Below are 11,680 nucleotides of genomic sequence, written 5' to 3' on the forward strand. Positions count from 1 at the left end.
TCCTGACCAAAAGGGGAAGAAGAAATGTACCAAAATAAGGTATCAGTGGCTAAGAAAGTTTAAAGAGAGTTGAGGGGCTATTCTGGAGACTACTCTTATGCAAGCTTCAGCTAGATATTGCTAATTGCCACAGCCTGCCAACCTCCAACCAACATCACTCCTGTTAACCCTAAAGAACATCCAGGGTTCTGTCTGTGATTCACAAAAGTTGCATGCAATAAGTTTACTTTTCAGAAACCTAAAACATTCAGATGTTTCAGATAAGTTCCGAAACCCAGAATTGCCAGTCTCTCCAAGAATATCAACAAATCCCATCCTCCTACCCTATACTATTGATACCCCTTTTCAAGATGAAAATAGTTAGAATGGACATGATCCTACATATCCCTAGAGATATAGAGGCTCAAAGGAGAAGGAGTTATAACAGAGAAGACAAGACTTAACACATGAGTGTGACTACTGAATCATTATACTGAGATTTCTTTTTAGTCTCTAGTGTCTTAGAGCAACTAGAATGAAAAACCTGAAATTGCGGAAGTGTAACCCATTCCAAACTTTGAAATCTATTCTACAACTACTTGTTAAAATAAGATGTACTTTGAAATTTATCGCTTTTTTGTACATGTTATATTTCACAATAAAAATTCAAAAACAAGACCAAAAAAAACAAAAAAAAAACTGGGGAGGTATTTTTTCTACCCCACACTCTCAAAACCTCCTTCTTCTCCAGTGTTTCCGAACTCAGTAAATCATTTTTCCATTCATCCTGCCATTTAAAGCAGAAACCTTTAAACCACTTTTGGTTCTTCCTTCTTCAAGCCATGTTAATTTTATCTCTTAAATCTCTTTCAAATCCAGCTACTTTACTCAAAATCCTCTGTCACTATCTTAATATCAGCTCCCATAATTTCTCATCTAGACTACAGCCAACTCTCTTCTAGTCTCCTTGCACCTATTCTTAATCATCTCCAAACCATTCTTCACATTGCAATCAGAGTGATTTTTTTTAAACTATAAATCTGTCATTATTCTCCTCTACTTAAAACAGACCTGTGCTATGTCTAATGCTCTGAGGAAAATTCATACAAAAGAACCAAATGGCATACAAAGATCTGTATACTGTAGCCTTCCCCCTCCAGCCTCATCACTCCATCCATACTTGCTTTTTCCCCCATTTTTAGAAAGGGTCTTTGTAAAACTTTTTTTACCTTCTCAGGGTCTTCACGCCAGGATCTGCCTAGCCTACTCTTCTCCTTCCACTTCTCCCTTTAACAATCTAAGCCCTACTCCCCTTTCAGCTCTTAACGAAAGCACTTCTTTCTCGGGGAAGCTGTCCTCAACTTCCCAGACTCAGAGCCCTCAATACTATCCTTATCATCTTGCAGTTCACCTTTTAACTCCTTCACATCCATATCTGCTTATTCCTGCCTCTTCCCCATTACACTGCACACTCCTTGAGAGCAAGAAATCACTTTTGTTCCTAAGGTATGAAAACCCTAGCATTAAGCACAGCACCTTTCACAACAGGTATTTAATGTGTTTTGAATAAAAGGTAGCTCAGAATGTGATCTTAGAGATCAAATGTACTAAAGATTCTGAATAGAATTTAAAACTTTTGAATAAAATCATATATTGAGACATTCTGTTTCCAGAAAAAGGGCACCAGAAACATGGAATGGAAAGAAGGGTTCAAGACCAGGAGATCAATTAGAAGTTTCTGTAAAATTAAGGCTCGCCTCAATTAGACCATTAGCGGTAGGATTACAAAGGAGAAAAGACTTTATTTTACTCAATAAGCTTAGCATATATGCATTAATCAAATATAACACCTACTAAACATCAGAGTTTAGAAGGAAGGGAGGGATACCAAACACTGTATTTCTTTATCAATAAATGTATCACTGATGACAAAGGCATCAAGCATCAAGCGCCTCCTGCCACCTCCTTGTACATTCACTTGAATCTCCGTTCTCCAGTTCAAATCCAGATTTGAACAAAAACAGATGTTAAAGTCACAAATGGGAGTCTAAAAACAACTTCAATAAGGCATTCTTCTTACTAATTCAAAGGTGAAATCTAGCAATCTTAATGCAGTAAGAAGTCTCTAGCCTAGCCTTTGCCTGGTTGCTGAAGAGCTGCTACTCACAGAGGTTGCGAGAGCCATGCAAACCACAGAAAGCTTTATTTGCAGTATTACAAACATCTACCAAGCTAAAGAAAAAAATACAAACTAATATTACAAATATTTCTAGCAAATAATATTGGAAGTATAATACCAAACTTAGCTGTATGGTATACAGCTAAGGCAGTGCATGAAAGAAAATTCACGGCCTTAAATACATATCAGAGGGAAAAAAGAAAATAAATGACTTAAGCACTCGCCTCAAAGTTAGAAAATAAACCAAAGGAAAGCAGAAAAAACTGAAGACAAAAAAAGCAGCTGCTAGGGTGCATGGGTCGTTCAGTGGTAGAATGCTAGCCTTACATGTGGGAGACCTGGGTCAATTCCCAGACCACACACTGCCGCCCCCCCTCCCAAAAAAAAACAAAAAAGCAGAAAAGAGAAAAAATGGCATAAAATAAATCAAAATCTGGTTATATGAAAAAAAAACAAATACACCACTAGCTAACTTAAGAGCAAACTGAGGAAATATAACCCCAAAAAATTAGAAATAAAGGGAAAATACCCACAGAAACAGACTGTATTAAACTTTATACTAAAGACTACTTTGCCCCAACCTATGCAAATTTTTAAATGTGATGAAATGACTGACCCTCAAAAAATTTTTTTGAAAAGTTGACTCCAAATGAAGAAAAAAAATCTAAGCAAATCAATTTCCAAAGAAAAAAAATAGAGTATATTTAGAAGAGCTACCAGCCCAAAAAAAGAACTAGGCTCAGATCGTTGCACAGAACTCAACCAAACTTTAAAAACTGTGTATTATGGAAATCCTGCCATGATATTAAAATAGGAAAAGGCAAAACTAAAGGCCAAAAAAAGTGTCTATCATAGGCTAAGTTGTATAGAAAATGGGAAGTAGAGGAGGGAAAAGGAAATGTGTTTATTTATATATACATAAAGAAACTATGAAAGGATATATAAGAATTTATTAATTATCATTATTTAGTAAGATAAGAATTAAACAGAAGTACAGGGATGAGAGAAAAACAGCTTAATTTTTAATATTCCCTAATTTCTGAACATGTGACTTACTACCAATCTTAAAAACTAAACGTAGAGTTTTTAATTAAGTACTACACTATTAACAGCAGCTCTCTGAGAGGTAGGATTGATTTTTGTTCTTCTGACTTATCTACATTTTCTACCTTACATACATACTGCTCTTGTACGGAGATGTGATTTCCCAAAGAGTCACAAACTATGTGCTTAGTTATGTCTCAAGAACTAATATTCAGTCATTCTAGAATGAGTATTTTCATGCCTACTATCTACTATGTTAAGCACTAGGAATTTAGCAGTCAACAGACAAAATCCCCACCTTGATATGACAGAACTTACATTGTAAAGGAAGAAGAGAAACAAAATAAGTAAAACTTGACAATATGTCAGAGAAGTGTTAAGTGCTATGAAGAAAAATAAAGCAAGGAAGGGGCTAAGAAATGTGTGTAGGGGATGGGGGCACAGTGTGGTGTGGTCAGGACAGACCTTAATAAGATGACCTGCAAATAAAAGGCTGAAGGCTGTTGGGAATTGAGCCATTTAGACGGGTGGGGGGAGGGGGGGTGGATATCTCATGCAGTAGGATCAGCATGTGCAAAAGTCCAGAGGTAGAAGTATTCCTGGAATGCCTGGGACTAGCAAGAAGGCCAAGGCAGTTGGAATGACGTTAGCAAGAGGGAGAAGTATAGAAAATGAAATGAAGATGTGCAAAGAAAGGGGGAAGCATATTTTGTAGGATCTTGGAGGCCACTGTAAGGATATTTTGCTATTCCAGTAGGGACAAATAGAGGCTCTTGAGTAGAGGAATGGCAGTCTGACTTGCATTTGAACAGGATCACTGAAAATAGAATGAGGGACAGGTGATAGAGATAGAAAAACCTGTGAGTAAGCTACTACAGTAATGCAGATGAAAGATGAGGGGTCTGGAGGAAGATGGTAGAAGCAAATTTATGAGCAATGGTCATCCTAGGTTTACTCTGAATGTAAACCTGACCTCACTTGCTGAGAGGTTAGATACAAGGCATGAAAGTAAAGGAGACAAGAAATTCTCCATGGTCTTTGGCAACTCCATCCTTCTAGTTGATCAGGACATCAACTGACTCAGCTGAGATCAAAGGAGGAAGGGCTGCATGGGTGGTTCAGGGGTAGAATGCTTGCCTGCTATGCGGAAGACCAGGGTTCAATTCCCAGCCCATGCATCAAAAAAGAAAAAAAAACGAGGATCATGAAGCACGTTTCAGGGGATGGAGAGAAAGAGGCAACTGGACATAGGAATCCAGAGTTCAGATGGCTGCTGGCAACATAAATTTTGCAACTGTTAGGATAGTTCTCAAGAAATACAAGTTCAAATATTTATACTTACAGTCAATCATCATCTCTCACAATTTCCATATTTGTAAATTTTCCTAATTACTAAAATTTATCTATTACTCCCACAATAATACATGTGGTGCTTTTGCAGTCATCTGCAAAATTCTGAGTTGCTTGATACACGTTCCCAGCTGAGGTTGAAGACACTCTGCCTTATTTCACCTCTTATATAGTAAAAAAGTCTTTTTTCACAGTTTAATGCCACACTTTTCCACATTTTTGCACTTTTTGTTAGTTTAAACTGGGCCCCAAGCAAAGAGCTGAAGCCCTGTCTAGTGTTCAAAAGCACAAAAAGGCTGTGTGATGTGTCTTACAGGGAAAACGTGTAACATAAGCTTCATTCAGGCATGAAATATTGTGCTGTTGGCCATGAGTTCAATGTTAATGAATCAACAATACATATTGAAAAGGCATCTTTAAACAGAAATACAATAAAACAAGGTTACATATTAATCAGTTGACAAAAATGTTGTGGCCAGAGGCTTGCTAGAACCTACCCTGTATTTCCACCAGGGAAAACAGTCCAGTATTCACTAAATCGGGTTCACAGTAACTTTATTAGAGCATAACTACCATAAATAATGAGAATCAACTAGTCACTATAGATGTGACATGCAGTTATGGAGACAGTAATGAAATATTGATATTAAAATTTGCCTGAAGCTCTGAAATGTCACATATCATTTAGATTTCTTAGAAAGCTACCATTGTACTCCCACTCCCACCCCGCTCTCTGTATTTCCCCAAAATCAAGGACACTTCTATACCAGAACATTTTCTTCAAGGATACTAACACAAATAAAAGCTTTACTACCACAAAAGTTATTGAATACACAGTGACTACTTGAAAACAAAGCCATATTGAAATGGTGGTTGTCCAGGTAAGTTCTTCACCAGCTAAGGAAGCACAACATTATCACAGCTCACACAATTCAAATCTGTACCTCAGCAAAATTATAATGTACTACATCAGGAAAATTGTAGATCAGTGGAAAAAAGAGGCACTATGGCAAGAGAAAAGTCAGTGAATGAAGTAACTGATGCACAACCAAAGTTTTTACTTGAATCTTTATGGAAATAAGATAAAAGACAATAGATTTAACCTATGTAGCCCCCTTCTGCCAAAAAAGTTGTGAACAAAATTCCTATAACATACATATCAACTATCTGCCTCTGTGTATTTGGATGCATAGATATAGAAATATATATATATATATATATATATATATATATATATATATATGTAGGGAGGCACATTTTAAAAAAAAGGAAAAGGCAATAGATTTTAAGACTAAATCAAATAATTTTTACATTAATTTTGTCCATGCTTTGCTAGCAGATGTGGGCAGGAAAAAAGTGGCAAATACTGATGAAGCATTTTTCTCTTGCCACACTGCTAACCTCTCCTTCAAACAAATTAGGAAAATTCACAATTAGCAGGTCTACCGTGAACAAGTTAAACAATGTTAAAAAAAAAAAAAAAAAAAAGACGTGTGAATAGTCTAATGTTTACAGTAAAGCTTAAAAAAAAAAAAAAAAGGAGGGCTAGCTATCAGATAAACATGCCTCCTGGGAGGGAGAGGGGATGTGGTAATCCAGTATGGAAAAACAGGGAGAAACTAGGAAAGCAATTAAAGGGAAGCAACTGGAGAAAACACAAGGCAGCTAGAATATTCTTTTACACTTGTGAGCAGAAAGATGCAGGTTTAGGGTACACCAGTGAAGAGTTGAAAGCTAAAATATTTCCTACTCTTCTCCTGCGGGCCACCTTCGTGTAAATATAAATCTAAACATTAATTCTTAGCGAGTCTACATTTTCATTCCTATTTAATAGCCTCCACTTTCACACCAGCCATACCATCTACTAGTATGACAGAAATCAAGTCAAATCTACAGATCTAACAGATGAAAATGACAAGGGCTTTTGAAAACTTCAGTGGATCATCACTACCCCTTGGGAGGAGAGGGGCCCCATTAAGCCTCTAGGTCTCACCTAAAGTTTTATAACAAAAGGAAACTAGCAAACCTGACCAAAGGATCATAATCCACTTACCAACTGGTCTGGATTAAGGTGCTCTCCATTCTTCAGGCGATCTTTGTAGTCTTCCAATTTGAGCTACAAAAGAGAAACTCGTATCTACTCTAGTTTGATATAAAATCGTGAAGAAAATAAACTAAATATCAGACTTTGTTTCTTAAAGTGAGCTGTCAATCTGCAAGAATGCCATTTTACTACAAGGCAGGCAGCAACTGTAGATGAGTTCCAGTCGGAAAAAAGTACACATAACTAACACTAGCCTGGAATTACAAAAATTAGGTTGTAATACTTTTTCGCTCTTAAGGGCTTTATTCATAATTAGACTACATGACATACAGGGACTTAACTAGTCAATCATATGCTCCTAACTCAATGGTGTACAATCAGGAGCAATTTTGCTCTCCAGGGAGACCCTTTAATGTCTGGAGATGTTTTTAGTTGTCAAAATTTATAGGGAGAAGAGATGCAGTAGAGGCTTCTACTACCATCTTGTGGTTAGAGGCCACAGATGCTGTCAAACATCCTACAATGCGCAGGAGAGCCCTCCAACAGAGAATTAACTGGCACAAAATGGCAATGGTGTCAAGGTTGAGAAATCCAGTTTTAAGCTCATGCTTAAACTATTAATTCAGTTACCTGTTGAATTATGTAGCATGAGCCCAACAGGAAACTTTCTAACAGAAGTACAGAAATGTAAAAGATTTCTTTTCCAGCAATACAGTAGCTTCTACTTGACACTATTTTTATTTTTCATATTAAATTTGATGTTTAATTTAAGGAAATACATGAAAAATAAATTGCATTTATTGCCTCATCATAATGGCAAGAACTGGCTATGATATTCTAAAAGCATTTGTTAGGATCCTCCCATACTTGATTTGTGGTTTTAAAATGCTTCCCTAGAAGTCTGACACAAAAGCACTGGTACTGTCAAATAGGAAAGCAAAATTAAAAAGGTACTACAGGTAAGCTAGAGAGCATATGTATACAAATATATAGTTCCCCCACCTGGGGAAAAACATTGAGTCTCCATCAACAGGACCTAAGGTATGCCTAGTTTCTCAGTGGTAGAGAATTTGTGCACTCTCACCTTATCACAAATGTGGCTGACTGCATGTATTCAAAGACAACTGGTGAGAGTAAGGGCTACAGAGAAAGAAGCTAACAGTAGCAGTAACCGGCCCTTCTTGGGAACACAAATCTGTAACCACCACCCTCACTACTTTCCTAGCTTAAAAAAAAGAAAAGATACAGTCAACTGCTTCTAGGACCAGATAGTTAGTCACCCAACCTGATCTGTCACAAGCAGATGGAAATCATGACACAACAAACCAACGTGCAGTAGTTTCACAGGCAACATGACTCAGGAATTGAAGAATGATTTGGATCTTTACATCAGCATTTACTGTAATGTTAGGCTAATAATAACCCCTGAGTCTCTTTAATAACAAGCTTTTCTATATTGCTTTCACCTACCAATCTCAAATCATCACCTAGCAACACAAAAATTAGTACTAAAACATTTTCTGGCTCTACCATGGTTAAAGCTTCCAAGGACTGCAGCAGCTATACTGCATTATCAACTGCTGCAGAAAGTCACAAGGAAAACAAGCTTTAAAAAAAAAAATCAGGATATTATTAGTGTATAAAAGGAAACATTAATACTGCACTCAATAGATTAATCTGCCCTACAGTAGCTAGTTCTTCAATTAACATGCATAATTATTCTACTATGAAGACTATTTTTATGCAGCTGTCGTGACAAATCAAACAAAATATTTAATACATCCATTATTTAATCAGCTTGTTTAATTGCTGTCATCCAACTAAATCATATGGTTAGTTAAATCTTTAGGAAGGAATACCTATGAGCCCTGACAGAAAGCAAAATGGTCAGTCCCTCAATTCTTTTTTACAATCATGCATACACAATAAGGCTGGGGAATAAAAAAAGTTACCTTCTTTTTCTCGATGTTTCTTATTTTATGTTTAAGGCATATGAGTCCATTATCAATATAGGTCTCATATGCCTGGGAAGGAGAGGCAGCTGAATTAAGAGCAGACTGCAGGGGGCTCATAGCCCGCTGGCTTTCCACATGCTGATTGTGGTTCACCTGAGGCTTGGCTGACTTCATAGTCTCCTCTCGCCCCTCCTCTGAATCGCCTGAAGGTGCTTGGTAACTAGAGAGTTGCACCATTGAAACAGATGAGGCTAAAGGAGGGGGGAAAAAAAGTTAAGCATAAAAACCAACTAGGATTAGGACACAGAGAGGGTTTAATTTCCCTCAAAAATCTAGGCCCAAACCCTCAAAATTCTCTTTCACAGAAGTAAACTCAAAATGCAATGGTACTTTAGATACCATGTTTCCTTCCCACTACTTAGAAAGCAAAGAGTGCCAAGCGCTAGCCAATAAGAAAAGCCTTTACGTAGGCAAATCTACAATACAGGGGATGTTTCCAGAAATTCAATTTTCCACATAGTCAGGGAGGAAGAACTGCTAGTCAAGCAAAGGCTTCGGAGCTCCTCTTTTCTCATGACGGCAAACCACACTCAAGACTTTCTACCGTCAAGCCATAGACACTGAAAAACTAGCTTTCCACACTCGGACCTTAAGGTAGTCATCTGAACCTCTTACCTGAATCTTCACCAGGAGCACCAACTTCAGTCATTAACAACCACATTTAAAAGAAAATCCCCAACACACACACACACCACTCTTACAGCTCTCGTTCATTAGCTAACTGAAGCAGCAGCGTCTTCATCAGGAATGCTAACTTCCCTGATTGCCCTGGGGCCTACAAAGCAAAGCCCATCACTACCGGACCTAGGCAGACAAGCATTTCTCAAGCTGCTAGCGCCTCGAGGTGGTTTACTGTTAGGTTTCGTATAGACTAAATCACAACCACTCGCCCGCACGCGGTTTAAGGGAGCATCCTAGGGAGCCCTGCAAGGGACCTCCACCCGCTTCATCCCCTCGCACCGTGACTTCTAGCCACACCTCTTAGCAGCATCCCCAAAACAAGGGCAAAACGGGCAGTGCACGCCAGCGCCGGTCTCCGCCAAGGGCCTGCGCGAGACCCGGACCGCACCGACCCCCGCCCCGTCCGCAGCCCTCCGGACGCCGTTCCCCTGACGGCACCCGGCCCGGGCCACCTCTCCGAATGCCGCCGAGAAGCCGACCTAGAGAAAAACACACGGGCCGCCGGTCCTCGCGGGCCCCGCCCCACCCCAGCCGCTAGGATGCCGAGCCTCCCCGCCACCTCGCAGAAGCGGCCGCCCGGCCCGGCCCACCCTCGACCGGCCGACAGCCTCCCCTCGCCGCGCGGGCCAAACCGCCGCAGCCCGGCTTCACCTCCCCAGGCCGCCGAGGCCGCCGCCGCTGCCGCAGCCCGGACCCGCCTTCGAAAGCCGGCGGGAGCCAGGAGAGCTGCGGAGGTGGACCGGCGCCACCCCGCACTCGCGTCTCCTCCTCCCGCCCCTGTCTCCTCCTCCTGTCTCCTCCTTCTCCCCTCCCTGTCCTCGCCCGCGGCGGCTGCGGCGCCTGAGGCTCCGCCGACTCCGCCGCTCTCGCCCAGGCCCGCCCTTTCCGCCGCGCGTGGCTTATATGAGCTGCGCGCCCGCCCGCGCGCGCCCTCGGGCCGCCCCCACGCAGCCCCCTTCCGGCGCCCCCGCCCCGGCCGCCGCCAGCCTTCGGGATTCCGGGCGCATCTGGGGCAGGAAATGGGTGGGGGGTGGGAGGCGGGTCGGGTTAGGGCACGATTTCCCGTGGGACACCTAGGTGGGTCCAGCTTGATGGAGAGAGAGAGAGAGAGGACCGGCAGTCAGCCTCGCAGAACGGTTCCTCATGTGGACCTCCCAATTTGTTGCGCGACCTTGAACAGGTGATTTCATTCACTCGAAGAGGTCAGCGCGCCCTTATAACCGAGCTTGAGGTTCTGGTGGCTTTCGGTGGGCGCTCGAAATGCAGGGGCGCCTTTGCCCCTCACATTCTATGCTTCACAGTAACGTGGGGAAAGTCACAGCTCCCTCCGAAGAGGCTGAGCTTGGAAGAGCAGAATTTCCCTGATCAGCATTCCTATAAAAACGGAGCGAGTGACTCCACAACGTTCAATAATAGGATTGTGTTATTTAAGCTGTTATTTATTCCTGCAAAATAGCTGAATTCATTGACACCCAGAGCTGGGAAAAACAAAAATATGTTTGCATAAAATTAAGTAAAGAGGCACTGCATAAGAGTTTCTGAAGGAAGGGATAATGTTTCTCATACAAAACAAATAGAAGCAAACAAAACCAGCCAGCAATAATACGTCGCACCAGGCACGTGTCCGGATATTATAACCAAATAGAATCTTTTAGGTCCTGTGTCTAAAGCATGATAAAAATTATTTAGACTAGCAAGAGAAAAGAGAGAAAAAGCAGAAGTGCAGTCAAGGAAACAATGGCCCAGTTTAAAAAGTTTTGGCTAAGCCCTAAAAAAATTATCTTGAATTTAACATTTCTTGATACGGTATTTTTGCCATTTATTATCTGTGCTCTTTTCAGCCCCGGGTAAGGTAATGTACTCTAATGTTGCATTCTAGCTTTGAAACTCTGAATTCCACATGTGACCTTGAGCGGCAACAAATAATAGATTGTTCATTTGTCTCATTGTTTATAACCAGAGGAAAAACAGAAGCTGCTGCGTATGAGGGGAGGAAGGTTATTCCTTCACCCTTAACCGCTAAAAATAGTGGATTTAGAAAGAAAACAATGTGAAGGACACACTTCTGAATTAATGGGTTGGCACAAAGTTACACCAGTTATCCCTGTTTAGTTTGAACTAATAATGATCGTAGAAATGGCTGTGTGGAGGAATTTTGGCCATTTTATATTTGTCAGATTTATCACGAAACAATTGCCTTCTAATTGACCAGGCGAAAACCATCCTTGATTCATATACATCTGGCTGTAGATCCTAAATATTGTACTAAGTGGAGTAATTCTGAAGAAAGCCATGTGACCATTTTCCAAAATGGATTGTGAAAATTAATAATACAAACAACAACAATGCAACACAGAGTGACCCCTAATGTAAACTATGGGCTATAAG

At 40.6% G+C, this 11,680-nt stretch overlaps 1 protein-coding gene across 10 annotated transcripts in view; it reads right to left on the bottom strand.

Moving 5' to 3' along the window:
* Positions 1 to 10,164, bottom strand: part of CAPRIN2 (caprin family member 2) — a 48,281-nt gene extending 38,117 nt beyond the window's left edge. For 7 of the 10 annotated variants that reach the window (XM_077170441.1, XM_077170440.1, XM_077170437.1 and 4 more), the window contains exons 1-3: positions 9,590 to 9,675; positions 8,549 to 8,802; positions 6,606 to 6,668 (exon numbers count right to left, since the gene is read on the bottom strand). In XM_077170441.1, coding sequence (XP_077026556.1) covers positions 6,606 to 6,668; positions 8,549 to 8,802; positions 9,590 to 9,602 — 330 coding nt within the window. In that variant the 5' untranslated portion in view covers positions 9,603 to 9,675. Of the gene's footprint in view, positions 1 to 6,605; positions 6,669 to 8,548; positions 8,815 to 9,589; positions 9,676 to 9,943 lie in introns of those variants that run through there. The other 3 variants (XM_077170444.1, XM_077170445.1, XM_077170438.1) reach the window with 2 other exon arrangements.
* Between the last annotated feature and the right edge of the window lie 1,516 nt (positions 10,165 to 11,680).

The sequence above is a fragment of the Tamandua tetradactyla genome, chromosome 7, assembly GCF_023851605.1.
Source record: "Tamandua tetradactyla isolate mTamTet1 chromosome 7, mTamTet1.pri, whole genome shotgun sequence".
Taxonomy (NCBI): Eukaryota; Metazoa; Chordata; class Mammalia; order Pilosa; family Myrmecophagidae; genus Tamandua; species Tamandua tetradactyla.